Genomic DNA, 25,419 nt, shown 5'->3' with positions numbered 1-25,419 from the left:
TGGATCAAATCTGGATCTAATTGAACCCCAGCATCTGCAGCCAATCAGGACTCTGTGCTAGTGCAGCCTCTGCAGCTCAGAGGTCCTTTCACATGAGGCATGGTCTGTCCTTTTACTGAGAATGAGATAAACTCATATGTGTCCTCTGTCTGCAGGTTAAGGCTCTGGATTCAGTTGTGATTATTGTCTGGACGTCCATCATTGAGGTGAAATACCTCTTTATGTCTGGGGTCACACCAGAGGGGGAAACTATAGATTTATTTGTTCTCAAATTAATAACAAAATAGATGGTTCTCCTTATGTTAGGTTATTTCCTTTCACTTTTACAACATTCATGATAAATGTTTTGAGAAACAACACTGGTTCACAATTTCAATTCAAATTCTAAATTGTTGCTATTTTTATTGAGCAGAAAAGTACTTTTGAATTCAGTGTGTCTCTATTTGTTAAAATACAGTACAGAACTTATTTTCACGTATCAAGTTATATCCAGCAGGGGGCAGTATAGAAACATATTTGGTTCCCCATTTACTTTTTTCATAACTCAGTGAAGGCTGTTTGTTGATAGTTTCACAGTTGAGTGAAAGTAGTTCATTCTTTTCTTATACAGTATATTTAAAACCAGAGCTTTGGACAATGTCTGCAGCTCAAATTAGGGCATCTAACACAAAATGTCCCCCATGGTCAATATAAACTCATGTTTTTACATTACAGTAAGTCCAGGCTTTTTTTTTTTTTTTTTTAAATTAGCAATATATTGACAACTTTTACATCTGAAATATTGTTGCATAGTAAATACAAAAATATACTGACAAAAGTTTTGACACACACTTTTTCATTTCTGTATTTTCATGACATATCATTCACACTGTGGACTCTCACTGAAGTGTCAACAAAGCAAAAGGTGCAAACTGTGAGGAATCTGAATATTATATATATATATATATATATATATATATATATATATATATATATATATATATATATATATATATATATATATATAAATATTTACATTACACGTTTTCTATGCTATATGATTCCATACATCTTGCTTTATTATTTCATGTCTTCATTGTGTATCTACAATATAGAAAATAGTAAAGAAACAATAACAAAAAATAATAATAATAATAATGAGAAGGTGTGTCCAAGCTTTTGACTGGTAGTGTATGTTAATCTGCATTTTGTAATACTTAGCTATGACTGCTTTTTAAGAAGGCAAAAGCAGATTGTAAGAAGAGAAATCATTTGTCACGGGCTCTATTCATGCTCAAGGATTTAAATTGCTTTTAAAATGAACTCACAGTAATCTGAAATCTCTTTAAAACACTTTGTTCAGCCGTCCATGTGCTCGTGCAGCCTCTCCCTGGTGATGCTGTTTCGCTGATGTCTCCTGGAACAGACACAATGGTGACAATCTCTAAAGCTGCACTATGTAACTTTCAGAAGGGAGCTCATCATCAGCTCGTTTCCATGAATACGTTATAGGATTGCCTTGAATGTTCCACAGTTTAACGTTAAACTCTCTATTGTGTTTTGCGTTTCTTCAATTATAGGCCCAAGACTATGGAACAGCGCCCTCTGCCTGTCAGTCTATAACGCAGTGTAAGACTAGACTAAAAACGCACCTCTCCCCCCTGGCATTTAACACTAGCGCGACAGGATATCTTTGTGTTTTATTGTTCTTTGCCTATGTGCTTTATTATGTGTATATTTGACTTTTTATGTGAAGCACTTTGGGGAACTGAAGTCTTTTTTAAATGTGAATGAAATTGAATTGAGTGAACTGAATGGGTCGCCTCTCCGCAGATCTGACCCCATAACTTGGCCTGACTGTGCCACCTGTCTCCCAGCAGGTAGCTCAAAAGAGGTAAAGGACGATGCAACAGGAAAGTGACACAGTGCATTTTTACGCCGTAACGGACACATTTAAATGATGATATAGCATGTAAAAATGAGTGATTGTTCTATAGCCACGCGCGGGTGTCTGAAGTGTTTCTTACCGCCATAAGAGCAGACCCAACAGTCCTCCACAGATGAACAGCAGGAGCACACACACTACAGCTGCTATGGTCCCACTGTGGTCCTCTGGATCACAGTTACCTGCACACAGACAAATACGCTCTTAAGGTACCGCACTGGGACGGCTGATCTGACCACCCCCCATCACACAGTCACACAAACTGCTTCATATGAGCGAGTCCAACTGTCCAACTGTCTACTGTCTCAAGTTTGTGGTCGAATTATCTCCACCAACCCAACAATTCACTGATCTAACTCATTTTGCTTTCCAAAAATGGAACATGTAAAACTTATACATTGGTGCCACAAATGCACTTTAATAATCTGGTGATAAATATTTACTCACACCTGCACCTGTTTTTAATGCTTACTTTTCTTCTTTTTTTCTGTATTTGAACAGGGCGCTCATGAAAAGGAGCGCCTGAGTGCTCTCATTGGGCTCTCCCTGTATAAATAAATACATAAATGTACTGTAAGTTAGCTTTTTGTCAATAGACCCTTTCAGGAGTGACATGTTTAGAAATACTACACACACGACCTGGTACTGATATTAACATCCTATCCCATAAAATGTGACTGGCAAACTGTTGTGACCAGCTATATTTTCATCCAGCATAATGTTTTAAGTTATGTTTATTATGTAGTTAGATAGATATTTAGATTTTATAAGAGAGTTAGATTTTAGAATTTATGCTTATTTTGGCCCTAACCGCTAAAAAATCTGTTTTCTAATGAAACTCTGATGTTACTCACAAATGTAGCGTAGTGGTTGTCAGTATATTTTTTTACTTTATACTTCATTATCCTGGTTCATCAGAGACATCAGAGTATTACATAGTGCATAATGTATATAAAGTACAGTGCTTAAGTAAAATTTTTAGGTATTTGTACTTTACAATTACGTTAATTTTACTTTTACTTCACTACATTTAAGAGCAGGTATATGTACTTTCTACTCCACTACATTTTTGAACTGGACTGAAAGGTAAAAAGTACTTTTCAGATGTTCTGAGGGGTTATTTTTACCATGTTTGTGGTAACATTCTGACTAAAGTTTTTGAGATCAAGCTTCGGGTTTGAGCAAACAAAAATAAATGCACAAAATTCATAAGGAAAAATTCATAAATGGATTCATATTGTTACTGTTGATGGTAAAAGGCAAAGTTAAATCTGTCAACTGTCAACTAACTTCAACTGAGGGATTACACAAAAAATGACAAAAATATGTATCATTTTTATGCAGCACTTGCAAATGAACAGCACTTGTGTGAAATACTTTTTACTCTTAAAGTACATTTTTAAACGTGTACTTTAATACTTTTACTTAAGCCGATGTTTTCATGTGATACTTTTACTTTTACTTGAGTAACTTTTTACCTCTGTATCTGTACTTTCACCGAAGTAACAACACTGAGTACTTCATCCACCGCTGCCTATGTCCAATACCAACAACAGTAGTCTTTGGATGTACGCCATATCTTAACAAATTGACGTTTATGTTTGTAGCCTATTTATTGTTTCAATTCACAGATTCTACACAGGCACATGGAGTACAGCCAGTAACAATAGATCCATAAATAAACCAGGCTTCCAAGTATTCTGTATTCCAACACTTTTGATCAATCTCTTTAGTCACAAATGCATAAAGCACGGAAGCCCACCTACGCATGTCCCGCCCACCTGACCTACAGCCAATGTCAAATCTTTACATCAGCGTAGACAGGAAGTATCGCAACAAAGCACAGACTAACAACCGCCAAAGCTAGTGTCTCCGGCCTTCAGAAATAAAATAAACACGTTTGTGAATATTTTTAAAAACACAGATTCAATAGCAGCGCTCATTTGAAACATGCTCAGGATAAGATAAGAGAACTGTTAGGCTCTTTTAGTCCCACATGGGGAAAGTGTAGTGTTATGACAGAAAGTACTAAAACATCAGTAGATAGAACACGGAAATAAAAACTCTAGTGAACAATATTCCTGATAAAAAAAAGTTGGTTGTAAAACATTGTAGCCCTTGCAAAGAGCCATGGTATATTTCACTTTGAGCTGATTGGCTGTGTACTGGGGTCCACTTTGCTTCATGGCCCAAAATATGTGATAATTGTAAAGCAAACAGGTATGAAGTGACCGGACTTGTGTCTGCCTGCCTGATTACAAGTTGATTTAATAATGTTTGTGTCAATCATGTGTACAGTTACAAGTTTAAAGTTATTATAATGTATGGCACATATAGGGCCTTGTGCTATGTGAAAATAAGATTATCGTTAAATCATCGATCATGTGAAAAACCCCCCAAAATGAATGCAAAATGACCCATTCTCAGTTTACACCTACAGCATGTACATGTGTAAAAGAATGAGGTATGAAATTAAATAATCAAAATGATGCTTTAGTATAGTAAAACGTAAAATAAATAAATAAATACATAAATAATAATAATAATAATAATAATAATAATAATAATAATAATAATAATAATGATAATAATAATAATAATAATAATAATAATAATAATAATAATAATAATAATAATAATAATAATAATAATAATAATAATAATAATAATAATGATAATAATAATAATAATAATAATAATAATAATAATAATAATAATAATAATAATAATACAAAATAAAAAAATAAAAAATACTCCTATATAGGTTTATAATGTTGATCATCCCTATCAATCCTATTTACGTAATTGCATAATTATCCACTGCCTGGCCAAAAAAAGTCGCCACCAAAAAAACCCGTCACACACTAATATTTTGTTGGATCACCTTAGCTTTGATTACAGCATGCATTCACTGTGGCATTGTTTTGATTTCGTCACAAGATTCATTTCCATCCAGTTGCACAAAGCCTTCTCCAGCACATCCCAAAGATTCTCAATGGGGTTGAGGTCTGGACTCTGTGGTGGACAATCCATGTGTGAAAATGATGTCTCATGCTCACAATTTGAGCCTGATGAATCCTGGCATTGTCATCTTGGAATATGCCCGTGCCATCAGGGAAGAAAAAATCCATTGATGGAATAACCTGGTCATTCAGTATATTCAGGTGTCAGCTGACCTCATTCTTTGAGCACAGACTGTTGCTGAACCTAGACCTGACCAACTGCAGGAGGCTCAGACCTATTTGCTTAGTTAAATCCAGGTGGTGACTTTTTTTTGGCCAGGAAGTGTATGTTTCAAATGAGTGTCTGAATCATAGACCGTATATATAAATAGACACAGCTAACCTGTTAGCCGCCTCGTTCCAAATAGGAAGTGATCATGGGCGCACTTCCAGCTCCATTGACTCTGGCTCCAATCCACTTTACCTTAGGACATAGGACACACCCCACCTCCTTGTGTATTTGTTGTCTTTTTGTAAATACTGATTTTGTACTTACTGCTCAAATATTGTTTACCAGCGACGTGCCAAAGCGTGTGTGAGAGCTAAGAACGAGTTACATGGTTTTAAATACCAACTTCCTCCTTTCACGGTTTGCAGACCTCAGCAGAATAATAACAACAAACTTCTGATCTCATACTAAGGCCCAACGTATATAGTATTTTATTTTACCAAATCAACTGAAAACCATCTTTCTGTAGTGAAGTCTAAATGTATAACTCAGCGCCTGTAGAGAAATGCATTTGTCTGGGATGTATAGCACAAGCTGCAGCAGTAGAGCAGTTCTAGCACTGGTGAGTTATTGATCCCTCACTGTAAAATGCTTTATCACCGAAAAACGACTGCCGACACAACTCCCAGAATCCTGTGCAATCAGCAGTCTGCTCACATAGACATAATACATAACACAGCAGTGAGTGAGTGACATCAGACAGGGGCTAGAGATGGATCATGTGGCAAATAAAGAGGAGATTTGAAAGAAAAGTCAATCGGAGCTAAGAATTATGTTTGTTTTTTTTACTTTATGACTTTAAGGTTGCTGTTGTGGTATTTGAAGTGATGTAGTGATGTTTGTTTTGGCCCAGTGCAGATATATAGTAAAAAAAAAGCAGCTCTTAGGGTCAAAATGAGGCCACTGTGTGCAGTCTGCAGCTAATGATGAATCGATTTTATCATCTGTAAACCAGGAAGGGCGCTGTTAGAATGCTATTTGTTGTAAGTATTACCATGACTGGAATCGGGAAGAAACAGCTTATAAACTCATCGTGGTGAGTAATTAGGATGATAGGAATCTGTTAGGAAAGTGAAGAATGACATTTTTCAATTGGGGAAGTTTGAATAGACTTGAGAGAGGGATAGAGAGAATGAGGGAGATAAAGACAGAAAAACAGAAGAGAAAGAGACAGATAAGGATAGACCAAGAGAGAGAAATATAGAAAGAAAGAAAGAGAGATAGAGGTAGAGAATGAGAGAAAGAGAGAAATAAACAAAAATAGCAACAAAGAGAAAGAATAAGAGAGAGAGAAAGATAGAGAAAGAAAGATAGAGAGAGATAGGGATAGAGAATGAGAGAGAAAGAAAGAGAAAGAGAAAAATAGCAACAAAGAGAAAGAAAAAGAGAAAAAGAGATAGCCAGAAAGAGAGAAATATAGGGATAGAGAAAGAGAGAGAAAGAGACAGAGAGAGATAAAGAGAGAGAACAAGAGAGAAAGAGACAAAGAGAGAGAAATAGAGAGAGAAAAAGACAGAGATAGAAAAAGAGATAAAGAGAGAGAAGGAGAGAGAAAGAAATATAGACAAAGAGAGAGGAATAGGGAGAGAAAGAGACAGAGATAGAGAATGAGAGAGAAAGATATAGAGAGAAAATAGCAATAAAGAGACAGAATGAGAGAGAGCAAGAAAGAAATAGAGCGCGAAAGAGAAATATAGGGACAGACAAAGAGAGAGAAAGAGAGAGAGAAGGAGATATAGAGATAGATAGATAGAGAGAGAGAAAAAGAGATAAAGAGAAAGAGAGAGAAAGCGATATAGGGATGAGAAAGATAGAGAGAGATAGAGAGAACAAGAAAATAGAGATAGAGAGATATAAGGATAGACAAAGAGAGATAGAAAGAGATAAAGAATGAGTGAGAGAAAAGAGAGTGATAGAAAGGTAAAAAGAGTAAGGTAAAAAGGAAGAGAGAGAATGGGAGTAAGACAGAGAGAAAGATTTTGTGAGAGTAACACATTTCTAATGCAGAAGTTGTATGGACTCTTCTGGCGTAGATAAATTCCCATGTTCGGAGATACAGAATTGTTTTCTTTTTCCATTATCACGCCTGAACTAGAACTGTTTTAGTTTTACAAAGCTCATTAAATGTTTTTAATTTACCAAGATGTCACTTTCTTTTTTGCAGCTCTTTATATACTATTCTCTATATTAGACTTTTTCAATCTTTTTTGAGTCATGACACATTTTAATGATCAAAAAGATTCCATGGCACACCACCTACTAAAATATGACCACATCACAACTATCAGAGAATTGTCTATAATGTTGCAGATATTGCCCATGTAGCTAGTTATTTCAATTTGGTAACTGTTTACTTTATTTTTTGGATTACAAATTTACTCAGGAAACTCAAGAAATGGTCATGGCATTGTACTACCTCAACACTGACACACCGGTTGGAAATCTAAATAAACTAATTAAAATGTGCTTTAAGAGTTCATGGCACAGATGTATGACCTGCAGTGTAGGTGGCAGTGGCGTATCCCAGCTTGTTTTGGACCATGCAGGTGAAGCATCCACAGATGGGTCTCTGGGTAATGTACAACCTGGTGCCGTCCGGGGACACCTGCCCCACGGTCTGGGTCAAGGCCCTCCTGTTGTACAGCCAACTGAAGTGAGGCTCTGTCCCCCAGGCCTCCCCACACACCAGCACTGAGTGGGACACGTTTATGCTCACAGACACATGGTGCACTGCCTCTGCAAACACAAGAGGTGAGGAAATATGAGATCTAGTTGTCATTATTTGGCCCGTGGTAATAATAAAGTACAAAAAATGTGCGATTAAAGTGGCTGTACCCAGTTTTGTCCAAGTACTTGAGCAAAATCTGTTCTGCCTCAGTACAGACATATAGTAAATGCAGCACTTCTGGTAGAAATGTGTGCTGTCTGCATGTAATTATAAAGAGGAAGGGAAAAAAAAGAAGAAAACCAGTAAGTGTGTTGTTACATTACAGTGCATTACAAAGATGAGAAAACTCCATTTTGGCCTTTGAAAGTTGTGAAAACTGCTTGTGAACTGGGTGAACAATAAGGATGCTAGAAATACAAGAAAATTAAGAATAACTTTGGACTGATGCAAACCCTGTCAAATTAACTAGTCCTTTTTTTCACATCTTCCAGACAGTAAACATCAGGTACAGAGCTTTTAATGGCTGCAGAAAAACTCACAAATGATAGGAAAATGTTCATTTTAGCATTTGGAATGAGGCATATGTATCATAAACCCTACACATTGTTTAGTTCTTCACTTTAAAGGTGCAAATATAGAAGCAAACTAGATATTGTTGCAGATATTGTGCAGGTTAAGTCAATATAGAGTTATTGTGACAGGCTTAAGAAACAGTCCTTTTCTACATATAACAAATGGTGAATCATATTTTAGGCTATTGCTTCTTTCTCTACTTATTCTCACTAGGTCTTCAAACCTCTCCTTTTTTATATTTAAGGCTAGATTGTTACAAAAAATAGGATTAGAAAAAATCACAACATTTTTACAAATTGTTCAGTCCTCTGCTCTTGAACCTGATATAAACCAACAACCTTTTTCATGCAGCTGACAGCTCTCTAAGGAGGGAGGACCCTGTTTTCTGCTGATATAATTTACATTTATCAGGGAATTTAAATAATTTTGTCTGCCACACGTATTTCTCACACGTTTTTGGTGATCAGTAACTTTTCCTGGACACTTTTAGAGCCGAAAACAGCAGACAGCTATAACAATGCATGATGTATCCTCTGTCAGACAATAGCGCATCTGGCAATACTCTCGAGCCGACTAAAACCCTGCCCACCTTTGCATTACTTCCAACCATGAGTGAGGATATGCTCCGTGGGCACACTATGAAACTGGATAGTTGTGGTTGCACTAGCTTCCTATGTGCTAAGTTTCTTTTCAGACATTCTGAGTTTCTACAATGCAACATTGCAAAAATTTAAAACATTGCAAAAATGAAAGGTATTCTGTCTAAACCTGTCATGATCCCTGTTTTGCTCTCCCTGTGTTCTCATCTCCCCCTCCCTCACCTGCCTGTCTCCGGAGCTGGGCGGAGTCCTGACTCCTCCTGCGCGCACCTGCTTCCCATCAACGCAATCAACACCACCTGCCGTGGATAAAAGGAGTCAGGACCAGTCACTCGGCGCTGGAACGTCTGTGTGCTTCACGTGAATGTGCTCATGGCTTAGCACTTTTTGATCTTTGTACTCCTTTTTGTCTCATTGGAACTTTTTAATCTGCTCCAGATATCCGCCCAAGAACCAGCTCCGGATCTCCCCAGCCTCTGCCCTGGTATGGTCTTGTGTTTCCCCATTTTTGTCGTGCACTTGTGTTTCTCCAGGCTCACGGACCCGCACCCACGCTCCCCAGCTACTCTGGACTATGAACTATGTACCATTGACTCTATGCTATGCAGCACCCTTGTTCCCCGGCCTTGTGGATTTAAGAACTATTACTTCTGTGAACACTTTGTGTGAATAAAGACTTTGTTAATCTTCATGAGTCTTGCACCTTTGGTCCCTACGCCTCACTGGATACGACAAAACCAGACTTGTAGAGACTTATCCCTTCATTTATCTCCAGTAGTTTAGACTACTGTAATGACCAGTTCTGTTTAGCTGTGCATATGGCCGAAAGGATTTTATTCTGCACTTTTCTCCTTTTAATGTCAATTTTATGATCGTTTGTTTTAATTTGTTGTATTGTGATTTTAATGTATTTTTTTTTTTATCCTGTAAAGCACTTTAAACTTGCCTACAATGGACGGCTCTATTGTACATAAATCTCAGCACTGTGCCCGTCTTTCACAACAACTTTTAAGTTGATAACCAAGACTAAAAGCATCCACAAAAGAAGGAAACCAACAAAATAATTTATTTGCGTCAATGTTAAGACCATTTGCACAAATGGTGTCATTTCAGGAAATCTTAAACCAATCCATCAATGTACAGCCGCGCGGTGGTCACATTGACGCAAAAAGATTACGTCTTTGTTGTCTGCAAATGTTTACCATCTTCTAACACTTGCATTATTCTTATATAAAGCTGATCCAGCTGCTGTTTGGTGGTGTTATAAGTGAACGGCTGTGCGGTGCTGTTTGCTGATTGGTTCACAGTCAAAATCTACAACGTACTATTGTTGGAACATGATGTTTGCCTGGAAAAAAAAAAGACCAGATAAAAGTGTGAATTTCTAAAAATGTGCAAGAATCTCGAGTGGCGACAAAGTGGGTCTCATTGAATAAAACATACTGCACCTATATGTTGAGTTCTGTGTCCTCCCTCAATGGAGACCTATGTTTTCAAGAAAGAAAGCAGATAGACGCATTGGGCCCACAGCCAGCTAACTACAGGCTTTTACATTCCAATGTATTGTATCATACACACCCCACATTTATAGCCTAATGATGTTACATTTTAACAACATTAATTTTAGATTCAAATATTTGCTTTGAATCAACTTGAAATGTTTAAATGGAAAAGGTTTACATAATACATTACAAGTCAACCTTTTTTTAAATACCCCATTTCCCTACTGGAGAACCGTAACCAGGTCTATGTCAGAAAATTGTCAATTCAATGTCAACACCATATACAGTACTGTATATATAAATAGACGTAGCTAACGCACTAGCTGCCATGTTCCAAATAGTGATCATGGGCGCACGTCCAGCTCCATCGACTCTGGCTCCAATTCACTTTACATTGGAAAATTGTTATCCCTCTCTCTTGTCTCTGTAACTGCTGCAGTGAGTCTCGTCATTTTGGTCTCAAAATGTTCGTATTCACCTCCTCTACATGATCCTGGTGTATTTATTTCACTATTGTGTCCGTAAAACAAGATATGAACATTAATAACAGACAAATCCAGGCGCCTTCTGTCTCTGAGGTCACTCCTGCTAGCATTAGCAAGAGGTTTGATTAACAGTGTTGCTAAGTGCCCGCTCCCTGCTAAGACAGTGGTGCGAGCGGGAAGGAGCGTTACTGTTCTGACCTGTCTATTTTGACTATTTTCTGTGTTAGTTTGGCCAAGTGCGCTGGCCCTTTAATAAAATCAGGACGTTGTCCCTACAGGTCACGTGCGGTAATGCGTGTGTAACAGAAAGGTCTTGTTCGGCTGACATGTTAGTCACGCTGTAGTTCATGAAGGCATTTCCTGTAAGTATACAAGTCTAAAAGTTAAAGATATTCATAATAAAATGTGTAAGTAATTAAAAAGGTACAAAAAAAGAACAATTCACAGGCTAATTTACATGCTACTTATGTTGCGTTGCTGGCATGAATTTGGTGTATTAGCATGTTGCTATTTGCTGTTTCCCGTGTTAAGTCGCTAATGTACTGTGTATTATGCTGTTACAGTTTCACACCTGCCATATAAAGACAGTCTACACCCATCCTGGCGTCAGTGACTTATTGTGTGGAGGTGTTTAACTCCTGGATAGTAGAAACGGGGTTCTACGACGCCAGTACAGTTACCTTCAACACTTCTCGCTCCAGATTGGCTCTTTGGCTGCTATGATTCTCACGTTCGGAATTCCTAATAGTGAACTTGGCTCGAAATTTGTCGCTATAACCAGCAGCTTTGATGAGCTTCATTTGGCTGGGGCTGAACGCTATGGGTGACGTCACACTCACTTAGTCCATTTCTATATGCAGTCTCTGGTCAACAGGCCATCGCTAATATCTGCAAAATGGGGAACTTTCAGCTACATTACTTTAACACACCACTTTAACACATCCGGAAAAACACCATAAAGTTTAAACTGTAAAAGCTGACAAAACGGATGATTGGACGATAGGCACTCAGCCACGTTCCCCCGTCAGTATAAACGGAACAATTGTACTTGGCTATCTGCTAAAACTGGAGACAAAGAATCATGGGAAACATTTAGCACAGTCACGAGGAACCGCTTCACTTTCGGGGACAATAATGACACCAGTGAGGCAGGCGGAACGTAGAAGAGTACATGAGATGATGGACAACCTTGACAACGCAGAGCAGAACCGAGGAGATGAATGGATACTGTTAACCGCACCGGGGAAAATAGCTTTGACAAATGTAGGATACAGTAAAGCAAAAAGACTGAAAATCCTCCCCACTCACAGAAACAAAGAGAAAAACAACAAAGCTAGCCGAGCCTATGGGCGGTTGCATTTCAAGTGTTTCATTATTAAATACGGCATGGGAGGAAACAATGCCTGCTGGTGCTGAACAAAAGCGCGCTCATTACACAGTATTGGTAATTGCTGGAGTTAGTGCTACAAAGGACTGGAGCAGTGCATAGACTTGTGTTGTTTTAATGAATATAGAGCAATTTAAAACAGAAAATACATTTGTTTAATGTTATGCTGAAAGTGTGAATTGTAATACCGTCACGATGTCATCCATAGGTTTCAAATAGGGATCAGACACAAGTCCCACAAGAAAAGACATGATTTATTTAGTTTGGACAATTTCACATTTTTGCAGTTTTTCAGAACTATGGCTTCTCAAGAGAAGTAACTTACTGGCTCTTAACCATTTTTTTCTTTGAGCTGACGGTGAAGGCAACTTTGTCTTGCAAGATCTTGTGGCACATCCCTGATTTCAAGTCATGCAAATATAAAACTGTTGTCATGGCAATAAACATTTTGAAACATTGCTGTTGTAGCTTTTGAATGGTTAAAATCCTTTAAATTGTATCTGTAATCAGTCTGGCTTTTGTCAAGTTAGACAATACAGAAATACAAGACAAAATACAGGCAACCTGGACAAGAAATTGTAAAGTTATGATTCAACCCAGTGGGACCCCGGACACGGAAAGAGTCATATCGGTCAAAGAACTGAAAGATTTGGATTGTAACAAATAACTTGCACAATGGAGCATCAACAACAAAGGTTCAAAATCTCACTCTGGAATATGAATAACTAAAGAAAAAACAAAAACACGAGGATATGAGGAGAACTTTGGAGACGTAAGAGGAGATATTATGGAAAACCTATCGCATTTGGGTAATACTGAACGACATAACTCCATGGATTACAAACTATATGACATGGAAAAGGATATAGACCCTGAAGGAAACTTGGAATGGTGAGTACTACAGTCTGGAACATTTAAGATATGATGTCAGAATGAACACTGCATTATCCCTCATACATTTTAATAGTTGAAGCCTACAAACAAACTTTTATGAAATTAGGGAATGCCTGAATCAGATTGAAAAATTCAATATAATTTCTGTATCAGAGACATATCTGAGTGAGGAGAGGGAGCATAATGTACACCTAGAAGTGTATGAAGGGTATTGGGGTGACAGTAGCTCAGTTGGTAGAGTGTTTCTTTGCTGAGCCAAAGATTGGCAGTTCGAATCGTGCTCTTGACATAAACATCATTTTGGTGGTGGAATTCCAGCTCCCACAGATGACTGCTGTTGTTGTGTCCTTGGACCAAACACTTAACCCATCTCACCCCCAGTGTCTGTGTACACTGGTGCATAAATGTGTGTGTGAATGGGTGAATGGTTCCTTGATGTAAAGAGTTTTGAGCACCTTGAAGGTAGAAAAGCGCTACATAAAAATGACCATGTATTATTTGCATTAAACAGAAAAATCAAAAGAGATGTAAGAAAGAGAGATGTAAGAAACTATTGTGACTGTCATGTAGTTAGAAGAAACAGAAGAGACCGTCTTAAAATGCATAACCGTAGAAATGACAGTCAAAAGAACAGAAAAGGTATTAATAAGTTGTGTATATCGACCCCGAGGTTCATTATATTGCATTCAGTAACAAAATAGTGGATTTCTTTGTTAGAAGGAAAAGAAATAATCTTGCTCTTATATATGGGGATTTCAACATAGGTTCAATGAATGACAAATTGATGAGTAATAAGGACTTCGTGGACTCATGTACAGTCTAGGTCAATTTCCTAAAATTCTAAAACCATCTAGAATGACTGCTCAAAGCGCTACTGTAATTAATATGTCCATGAACATAACAGACAGCACAATAACTAGTAGGCGCCTGATAAAAGACATAAGTGATCTTCTCCCTGTTTTCATAATCTTGCAGAGGTTTTTTGTGCACATTAATAGTCATAAAATCAGACTGTCAGACAGTTGCACTTTCTTTAGGCATAAAACACCAGCAGCCATAAATGCATTTAAGAATGAAACAAACATTCAACCATGGAACAAGTTTAAAAAAAATCATCTGACCTGTTCCTGTCTATTTTCACTTCAATCCTTGGCAAACTCTGCCATATTCGTGTGCAGATAATGTCAAAATATGATTAGTTGAAGAAACCAACCAGCTACTCCATAAGAGAATGTACCAACACCGGCGGGAGAGTTCCTCTGGACCCCAGTCCGCTGTACATCTCCATCTTAAAGCCACTAACCACTCCTTTGAAGACAGTGAAGTTCAGATCTTAGCCAGAGAAAAGAAATAGCTTGAGAGAGGAGTTAAAGAAGCTATTTTTGTTAGGAAAGAGAATCCTTCCTTAAACAGAAATGGGGGCCTGGGACATAACCTCTTCCCCATCTATAACTCCATCCTCAGACCCAGAACAATGAGAACAATACCAGGGTCGTTAAGGGCTGAATAGGGTAGTCTCAGCTGAAACTGGAGACAATAGCTGTTTACAGTTTCAGTGTAGCTAGCCCCTCCCCTTAGATAGATTTAAAGGCAGTGGCCACCAGCATTCTGACCAGAATTGAAGAAGCGGCTTGGATGAGCAGCGAAACGTCTTCACTCCTACAAGATTTGTCCAGTTGACAGATTTAAACTTCGTTGTTTGCTCTCATCAACAAGACCAAATACATTATAATTAGCAAAAAAAAAAAAAAACAAATACATTTTCAGCCAGTTCAAAATTACCATAGAGTATGTCAAATAAAAAATGTATAAGTCACTTTGAATTTTGCAAGAAGTCAAAAACACCTTAGGCCCCAAATCCATGTACCTCTGATATAACGCTCTAGTATTATCATATATGACATACTGTTTTAATTTTGTTTTATGTCTGAATAAACTAAACTAAAACAATACAGCCTCCAAAACTGAATTCTGCTGAGGCTCACCCCAAAGCTAGAAATGCCCTGTTGATCTTCTTTGGTGTCACTTATTGCATCCATTTAGGATTTTTTATATTTGCATTGGGCAATAATACAATACTGAAATGTTGGTCTTATTATGGGTAAACAAACCTTCTACTCCCAACTGACTCTAAAACACACTGGAGCACAACTTAAAACTGATGCCTGGTGACCTGCCAAAAAGACAAGGAACACAATATTGGCATGCATCATACACTTGAGACCCAAATAAGTGGGTCCTTATTATACCCTGTGGGTGCTAATGTACCATAGCAAATAGTTAGACTTCAAGACTCATTTTAATTACAGCCTTGTCGTAGTAGTTTGTGTCGTACTGTTTTAGACAATAAACATTTAACAAGAACTTCAGTGTTGAAGCAGAATGACAAGGGTTTCCTCATTAAAGGGGCACTGTGTAACTTTTCTGTTGGAGGTTCCACCACGTGTTTACCTTGAATGCTCCACTGTATACATCTATCCACCTATTACATATCTCCTTCTCCTTAGCAGCCACCTTTCCATTTGCCTGCTGGTGCTATCTTCTTTTCTCCATGGAGATGGATAGATTGAAAGCCATCTGTTGACTGACCTCCAGCATTTATACATTCAATAAACCCTCTCTGTTGATTGTATACTCACCATACTCTCTGACAATGCACCGCGCGCTGGTCTTGTTTCCGTTCTGGTGTGTTACAGTCACAATGTAGTCCCCTCCATCAGCTGGCTGGTATCCACTGATCTGGAGCGTGCTTTCCTCTTTTCCCATGTTAGCTAGCACATTTGGCAAGGTCCCAGCGCACGGACTTTGGCTGCTGCCTGGGCATGTGGCCAGTACGCGCCTGTTGGGTGTGGGGCCAGTCTCGGTCTCTCGTTCCCATGTGACCATAGAGACCTTGTCCTGGGTGGAAGACTCGATGTGGGCACGGAGGAGCAGGTTGGAGCCAGGGATCACGTGCACTGGCCCCTCGTTCAAGATTCGCACATTTAAAGAGTTACAGGTGCAAGGTACTGAGGAAAGAAGATATAATGATGAAAAGGAATGATACAATACAATGAGCTGTGACAAGTTGGTGTAAACCCTCAGTCGTCCAGGAGTGGTCCAAGGTAACCTTGCCAGCAAGATGAATTCTTGCAATTTTGTGAGTTCACAAACTCTTAAGAATCAATCAGTGTTTACTTGTGATAAGTTCTGCTTCACTGGTGGTATAGAGACTGACCAATCACAGGGCAGCATTATGGCTTGGGCAGAAGCCATCAGTGGATGCACCAACACAAACGTGCCAATGCCTGTACACATACTTTGGCCTATTTTAGCAAAAAATACCAGCAATTTTGTTTTTGAAAAATGTGCAAATGTTACATTTTTTTATTTGCTTCATTGTTGCAACACTTCAATCTATCAGTGTGAAGTATTTGTTTGAACACTTCGATCATTTCCGATTGGAGAGTTCAAACAAATACTTCACACTGATAGATCGTCTTCAGCGAGAGCCATCCATTGATGAGTAGAACTCAAATCAGAGGGCTACACGTGTCAGGGTCTAAGGTAGAAAAGTTTTCAAAGATCGTCATCACAGTTTTTGAATCCCTCTTTGGACAGAAATGGTGGGTTGAGGTACAATCTGCCTGTTGTGTACAGTAGTATGCTCACATCTGGGTCAAGTGAAATCAAGCCAATCAAATGCTAATCAGGGACATAACTGTGATAAAGGAGTGAGGCAGATCAGTAGGGGTAGGGTAGAGCAGTTCTGCCTTTGGGGCAGAACCTATTTATATAATTTGAATTACGTTCTAGCTTTTAATTTAGCCCAGTGCAATATAACTCCTAGTGTCTCAGACCAGTACTATCAAATTAGGCCTTCTGGAGTCAAAAAGTCTTGATTTCAAAAATAGTATCCAGATGACTAACTTTGAAAACTTTTTGAACCATGACCTATTGATGAACATTGCTTTTGTTTTAGGCAGCACAGTAAGTTGCAAGAAATAGGAGTGAAGAGCTGGGAGACATTCAGCAAATGGTCAGAGCTGGTAATCAAATGATCAAAGGGAAGTACAGTCTTGCCTTTGTCCTGTTACCAATCCCATGACCATAGTTAACCTATCTTCTGTTTATAATGTCTGTAATAACATTTACTTTCTGGACAAACAGTGGCCATTAATCGAGTCTTGTGCATTAGTGCATCCCACCAAAATTTTTTAAAGTTTTCGTTGAAGAGGAGGTATTTTGGGGTATGAACTGCTAACAAATAACATATTTAGATCACCATTTTACCTTTTATTGTTTTGAAAAAGCTACAAAACATGTTCCTACTGCACATCGCATCAGGTTTGTGAAGTTGTTGTTGCCGTTTTGTATCCTGCTTTGGTATATTTATGGAGAATTGTCGTGTGGGAGCATGGATAGGCTTGTGGGCTGAGCATTTCACAGAAGCTAACCGTAAAGAGGATTCGAATAGGGCCCAGGAGAGATCACTAAAATACTCAAACATGCAGAGATAACATCAAAAACCCTTCAGGCATGTTGTTAACGAGGGAACAACTTTAATTAAAACATATTTATTTACATCTGCGTTAATTAATTACTAAAGTCTAAGCAGCACCAATTAACATGCTTATTTATCCTACTCAGTATTTGCACACATTTCCCCATCCATCAAACGTGACCTTTTGGCAACAGATCAATTACTGTATAGACACATTGTTTGGGCTCTAACAGGAAGTTATTAGATCCACAATATAGCCTTCTATTTTACTGTCACCATGTACTTCTTTCTGATTCTTTATGTATTTTGTCAGCTGATGTCTGTATGATGTACTGCAGATGATTACCACGCCTGATGTGTGTGCAGTTATGTAAGGTGTATTGATGCGGAGGGTAGTTTAAAGAAGACATTGCGCTTCTGTCTGCTGTATAGTTCTAATCTGTGACACCTGTGGATCATTGTGTTATAGTTTGGGCATTTTAAATCATAATACAGATCTAAAATGACTTAATAAAAGAAACCAGTTCACTGACTTCCACGTTAGAAAACTGCTGTGCCCGATGTGAGCTGATGTCGCCGTATATGTCCTCATAACAAAGAGCCGTGAAATTGTTGGCCCCTCCTGTGGATAGCTGCGAGTAGTGGATTTTTTTTTATTTGCACCAAAATGACTTCACACTGCTGCTGAATTTTGTCACTTGTATTTGAGCAAAATATGTCTTGCTCCAGTATATTATATAAGCTGCTCTTGAGTCTTGAGTCTGTTGTGTGCTGTTTGCATCTTATTATTAAAAGTAAAAGCCAAAGTTAAATCTGTACACTGGACAAGTTGTAGGAGTGAAGATGTTTTGTTGCTCATCCAAGTTCTTCAGTTCTGGTCAGATTACTTTGTGGCCACTGCCTTATATCTGTCTGAAGGGAGGGGCCAACTACACTGAAACTGTAAACAGCTACTGTTTACAATTTCTGTTTGTAGGCTAGGTCTATTGAGCTACATTTAGTGTGAACTGAGCCTGAGACCTACTTAGCATAATCATTGAGCCCTTTGTTTGCTTTGTTTGCTTTGGGTCTGAGGATGGAGTTATAAACTGGAGATAAATTATGACTCAGGCCCCCATTCCTTTTCAAGGAAGGATTCTCTTTCCTAACAAAAATAGCTTCTTTAACTCCTCTCTCAAACCATTTCTTTTCTCTGGCTAAGATCTGAACCTCACTATCTTCAAAGGAGTGGCTTTAAGATGGAGATGCACGGCGGACTGGGGTCCAGAGGAGCTCTCACGCCGGTGTTGGTACATCCTCTTATGGAGCAGCTGTTTAGTTTCTCCAATGTAATGCTCACTGCACTCTTCACTACACTGAATGGAGTAGACTACATTGCTTTGTTTAGGGCTCGGGGTTTTGTCCTTTGGGTGTTTGTAGGTTTGAAATAGACCGGAATCTCATACTGTCTGAAAATTCTTTGAAGTTTTTCCGACACACCAGCTGGCATAACTATTCCACACCAGGAATAGTTACGCCTTTTCCTTCTAGGTTCAGATTCCCTGTTGTCCTCTCTTAGATCTATTGAAAGCCCATTTTGGATATCCACAAGCAGAGAGGGCTTTCTCCACATGTTGCTCCTCCTTCATTTTTCCCTCTGTGTTTGTGGACAGCACTTAAGCTACAACACAGAGCTCAAGTGGTGCCCATAAAGTTCACACTTAGTGTAGTTCAAGACCTAGACCTAGACCTACATACAGAAATTGTAAACAGTAGCTGTTTACAGTTTCAGTGCAGCTCACTCCTCCCTTTAGACAGATATAAGGCAGTGGCCACCAGCAGCAATCTGACCAGAACTGAAGAAGCGGCTTGGATGAGCAACGAAACATCTTCACTCCTACAACTTTTTGTCCATTTTGACAGATTTAATTTTGGCTTTTACTATGGGTCAGACCTGGATGACTGAAGGATTACACAGACATCTTAATATTAAGCATTTTAGTGTCCAATAGTTAGAAAGTGTGTGTTAGCATGCTAGTTATTCTTTACCACTCTGGTCTCTGAGAGTTGTGAAAAGCACTTACAAATGAATTGCGGTGAGTATTTTGGATGCTTAGAATGCATAAGTCAAGTGAGGAATAACTTTGGACCACTGCATTTTTTTAAATATGAACTAGTTGTGTTTTTCACATTTTTAAGACAGTAAAAGTTAGGTAAAGCACCTTCAGTGTTACTGGCACAGGAGACTGGCTTACCTCCAGCACAGCGGGGACACTTTTCCATAACCTTGTCAATCATTTGTTTCATAATTAAATCATAGTAGTGCTTTCAGTAATTGTTAATTAGTGACTTACAATAGTAATTATGTACCTGGAGGTAATGAACACTACGGTACATTTGTGGAGAGGCAGTTTGTTTTTGTTGCACATTAACCGTGTTTGTTATATGGGTAAACTGTAACTTGGAAAACTGTGAGGACACTTATTTTATTCAGTTCATTTAACACAGATGTCTGTCTAGAAAAGTGTAATGAACCATTTATAAGACTTAATACAAAGGACTGACAGAAAATGTTCAGTAGGCTATTGTTTTAAGTATAATAGTAAACAGAATGACCTTGGATATAAATTATATGGATTTCTAGTACTTAAGTACAGTGTGAAGGCTGCGCCTGCAGAATTCATTCACTGAGCTGCAGAGGCTGCACTAGCACTGATTAATGACTGGCTGCAGGTGCCAGGGTTTAGGTAGGGGTAATTCAGACCAGAGAAAGTCCTTTTTGGTTTAAAGCAGCACTGAAACTAGCAACCCAAATGACACAATCGTGTGAGGCTCATTCTGCTTTCTGCTGTAGGGGATTTGTTTATTTTCATTCATTCAGTTCAGATAAAGGTACAGTGTGTAACTTTCTGGAGATGGCACGTCACCTGCATGATTCCATGAAAATAAGAGATGTTTCATGCCATACTATTTAATATTATAGCCAAAGGAACGTTTCCACGGAAACAAGAAGGAGGAGGACCTTCTCCATGCCAAATAAGAGCCATGTTTGTGGAGATGCTCACATCAAGGACGGATGCTTTTTTATATCAAGGCTTTTCAGTGGAATAAACACAACCAAAATGAATGAATGAAAAATATGCTTTTATTTGTGTCTATTTGGCCAAATACTTACATACTGTGGACTATTTCAAGCTTTAAATAAGTTTGTACTTTTACTCAGCAAGAAACCGCATTTTCAATAAAATTTCACATCTGCTTTTGTGATGCTTCGCTTTTGTACCTTACACAGTTGAATGTTTTCTTACAAACCAATCAAAGCTACTTCCTGGGGGTTCAAAAATTATTAAAATGATAATGACAAAAAAAACATCCTTACTCAGCAGGAGCAGTGAGGCCACCCTCCAGCTCAGGAAACACAGCACATCCATGGCACCTGCTGATGAACAAAAACATGCACACATGACCTCATAGACAAACACTGGGCTTCCTCTGCTCTGTGTGGCACATCACTCCCAACAGCATGTCAGACCAAAAACATATGCCAATTATTATGTTTTACTTTATTATGATGAGTTGTTTATTTGGGGACCACAGGCACATTACCATAGTCAGAACTTGGAACGAATGTAGAAGAGTTTGTTGCCAAGACAGAGCCCTCGAGCACAACACAGTCTTGCATGTGACAAATAAATAATGTGCAATGGAAGGTATAAAGTCTAACGCAGGGATTAAACCAGGACATCAGAGAAACTAGGCTATCGGTAGGTCTAAAAGCACAGTATAACAAATATAGTATCTGTTATTTCTACTGGTTTAATCCTGCCAAACACACATTTTGGCAAAATTTACTCAGTTTGTAATTTCTGTTGGAATATTTGGCAGAGGTGTGTAGGTATATTGCAAGTTGTCTATAGGCCCATGCACTTAAGCCTCAACTTACCAGAAATTATGTTCCATGTGTCCAGATATATATAGTATTTATATTACATTTAAAGTATGTACTATTACCTATGTTATATTCAATTCAATTCAACTTACTTTAATTATTTCCTTTCATTCTTTTGCCATTTGAGTTTATGAAAGAGAAGAGTTTTGCAGAAGGACATAAAAGGAGGAGGGAGAAAAATATATATATTAATAAAAATCTAATAATATTACAGAAAAAATGAAATAATAATAAAATAGTATTCAGCCCATCTGAATTTAAATGCACCAATAAATGTGACTATAGTCTTTTTTTTGTTTTTGTTTTTGCAAACAGGTGCTGCTTAAGGCCTCTACAAAATTAAAAAAACATCCTTGTAAAATCAATTTGTAAAATGATATAGTTAGTCTTCTTCTAAAGCATTTGGTCAAATTGAAAACTCTTTTGTACTGTTTGTTTGGCAAGATCTCTGCAAAGAAAACTCAATTTTATCCAGGGGACTCCAGAGAATTGGTCTTGCATTAAAAAATACTGTTACTTATTTGTACTTATTTAAGCTCTTTTCAACGTGTCCTTGTGCCAACTGTAGCGCAAAAGTTGGTGTATATTTTAATTTGTATACAGTAGTTGCAATTAAAGTTGAAATGAAAAACTGAAAATGACTCAGATTAAAGCAACATGGAGTAACATTCTCAAGGTGGCATGTCATTCCAAGGAGATACAGAAGTTAAATCCATACATTGGAACATTCTCCATGGGAATAGATACATTTCATACCATGGAACATTACAGCCAAAGGAATCGCATTACTATGAAAACATGCAGGGGGAGATGAGTTCTTTTACGATTTTCAGCGCAAAAACATCACAAATGAAAAAAACAAAACATGCTTGTCTTTTTGTCTATTTTCTGGCTAAAACATTATACAGTGGAGCTTTAAAACCTAAAACACTATCAAATCATGCATGAACGGCTAAGCTAATTCCACCAACTCTGAAACAACCATCCCATTGATAAGACTCTCCCATACCAACCTAAAGTGGAGTTCTCTTACCTTCACAAAGCCCCAGTCCGTCCACACTCCCTCACCTTCACTCCCCTCTGTTTCTTCAGCAATTTTTTTTTTACTTTACGGCCCTAAATAAAACCTAATCTTCAAAACACTTTCCATTGCCTTGTTGCACTTTTAACTGGAGTTGTCACTTTTCTGATGACACCAAAGCGCACTAAAGCTACAGTGTTTTGGCTCTTCCTCTTTGCAACCTCTCCCCTGTCCCTCTTGCAGCTCTCAGTGAGTCACAGTGTGCGTCACTTCGTTTTCAAGTGAACTAGTCCCACTCCGCCCCCAGCCCCTACCCCACCTTCTCCTTCCTGTACAGTACACTGCCTCTGCTACTGTGCTTAAAATAAGAACTACTTTCTATTGTTAACTAAGAGGTGCGTTGGCCCATCTCCAAAGCCACAGTTTGTCACTACAGATAACATGTAAGCAGGGAGGAAGTAGCTACAATGTTGGGGATTCAGTCTCTCAATGGGCTTTGTACCCTAGAGCTCCTTATCCAACACGACCGTCCCAATACATTGTCTTAACTGTATTGTAAAGAGGGTTATAAGATAAATAGTTTGGAGAAGTTGTGGGAGTGACACTATTCAAAGGTAGCTTCATGCACGTAATGGGGAATGCCACCATTTGGGTTCCCCTGGGAAAAATTTTGAGAAGAGAAAGTTTGTGCACCATATGTAGTTTTAAAAAGTTGAGTTACAAAACAGATTGAGTTGATTTTAAACAGTTTGCTGTAGTCCAAGGATAAAAATTACACGGTAAATGTTTTGTTTACAAACAGCTATGGGGTCCCACAAAGGTCCGTGTTTGCCCCACTATAGTTTGCTAAGTACAAAAAACTTATTGAAATACTTATAGCCTTGTGTGCAGAAATACAGAAGTTAACTTTGTGTATAATAAGATGCCGGTCTAAATATACAAATGCCCCAAAGCAATAGCCAGTTCCACAACTTTTTCCTCCACTCTTTGAATGTCCACTCACTGTAGGGGATTTTTTGTTATCATGTTATTGTCGGGAAGTCTGAAAAATAGATAGGAAACACTTTGAAAAATTAATAGAAAGGGCTAAAAGAAAAGGCTATCTTACAGTGAGAAAGGAGCTGAAGATGACTGTGGTGGGTGCAGAAGAAATTCATCAAACAAGGAAGTGTCTTTTATGGGCTCTGATTTGAGAAACAATGCGATTATTCTAATGTGACCATCATAAAAATGCAATTTTCTAAACTTATTAAAAACAATACGCCAAATTATATTCATTTTTTTCATTTGCTTTGTTTGTTGGCTGGTACAACTGACGACTGGTTCAACAAATGTTAGCGACAATTACTTTATGTTTAGTGTATATACTTAAGGCATAAGCTACTGCACATTTAGTTAAAAGTCCTCTATTACACAAAATATTGTGAGCTTTTAGCCATGTTATAATGCTGTTACCTTCTCAAAAACATACCCTGAGTTGTGTTTTGTTTCATTCACACATGCTTGAGTAAATTAATATGCAGGGTCTGTTTTTGATGATGAACCAATATTATAACATACATCGGAAAATAGTGTAATACAATACAACTAAAGGCAAATTAAGACACATTTTCAGTGTACAATCAAACTAGTGCACTTATCAAAGGGTACTTGAAATTGGTATAAGACTAAATAAAAAAAATGTAGCAAATCTTCTATCTTTAAGGATCTTCTGGAGGATACTGGACAGTCTCATTAAAACATATTGAGTGATTAAAAATATAGTTGTAATGATGGACAATGCAATAGTAAGCAGATCAATAATAATAATAATCATAATAATCATAATAACAACAACAATAATAAAATATGTTTTATATAGCGCTTCAAAATAAACTTAAAAACCCCGGCATAGGCAAGAAAAAGACATTGGACTACTACAAAATAAACTAAAAGAACACAGACATTATGTGGAACAACAGTTTGATGGAGAAAGTTCGAGGGGTGGGGATAACAATGGTGAAGGCTCGGTTCACCATGGTACAGTGAAAAAGTAATTGACTTTGTACCTGAATTAGAGGTGAGACAAAGCTTAGGGAACCACTGCACTACAACATAACTATAGCTATTATTGTAACACTTTAAAGGTCCTAAATTACACCTATGGAGTTTAAAAACACTTGTGGAGCACTTCCTGTATTACCGCATGACATCACAAGGTGGGACAGAGTGTTTTCTGTTTGAGGGTTTGTGTGTTAAACATGTATGAGTGAAACAAAACACAACTCCAGGTATGTAATATAGTCCCTTTAGCAGAAAAGTTACTCTATACCTCCAGTGCCATCCATTTACATGTAGATGCTGCTTAGTCAACACATTACAACACAAAGTACAAACTAGTGTGTTAAAACAGTCTGGAAATATCGCCTTGGAAATCTGACTTTTCTTCTGTCACCTCTGCCCGCCCATCCCTCTCTTCCTCCATTAGAGCATTGAAACGTAATGACATGACTTATTCACCGAGTTAGCTCCACGGCACCCCTCTTTAGAGACACTTCCCGGGGCACGAGCCGTTCTAAAATGATTATTAATCCATTTGTGTTTTCGCATGGTTTATGAATAATCATGGCAATCACAGCTGCTGCACCCACTGAGCACTTTGTCTACAGAGGAGGGGGAATTACTGCAACAAACCAGCGGGGGGCAGTAATGCATCATCAGTGAGTAGACATTGGGCATATACAG

The 25,419-nt window shown here is 38.1% G+C and overlaps 1 protein-coding gene across 2 annotated transcripts; it reads right to left on the bottom strand.

The window, feature by feature from the left end:
- Positions 1 to 1,151: 1,151 nt before the first annotated feature.
- Positions 1,152 to 22,946, bottom strand: si:dkeyp-97a10.2 (uncharacterized). 2 transcript variants are annotated; one of them, XM_033981190.2, is made up of 6 exons: positions 22,708 to 22,946; positions 21,105 to 21,164; positions 15,903 to 16,271; positions 7,652 to 7,891; positions 2,007 to 2,106; positions 1,152 to 1,396 (listed from the first exon to the last, which is right to left on the bottom strand). In XM_033981190.2, exons 2-6 carry the CDS (start codon positions 21,154 to 21,156, stop codon positions 1,339 to 1,341), a joined length of 819 nt encoding a protein of 272 aa, XP_033837081.1. In that variant the 5' UTR covers positions 21,157 to 21,164; positions 22,708 to 22,946; the 3' UTR covers positions 1,152 to 1,338. The 2 variants fall into 2 exon arrangements, with proteins under 2 accessions (XP_033837081.1, XP_033837082.1); XM_033981191.2 differs by having other exon boundaries at positions 21,105 to 21,161.
- Between the last annotated feature and the right edge of the window lie 2,473 nt (positions 22,947 to 25,419).

This window comes from Periophthalmus magnuspinnatus, chromosome 16 (assembly GCF_009829125.3).
Source record: "Periophthalmus magnuspinnatus isolate fPerMag1 chromosome 16, fPerMag1.2.pri, whole genome shotgun sequence".
Taxonomy (NCBI): domain Eukaryota; kingdom Metazoa; phylum Chordata; class Actinopteri; order Gobiiformes; family Gobiidae; genus Periophthalmus; species Periophthalmus magnuspinnatus.
Note: the sequence above shows the minus strand (reverse complement) of the source record. Positions and strands in the feature narration are given on the sequence as shown.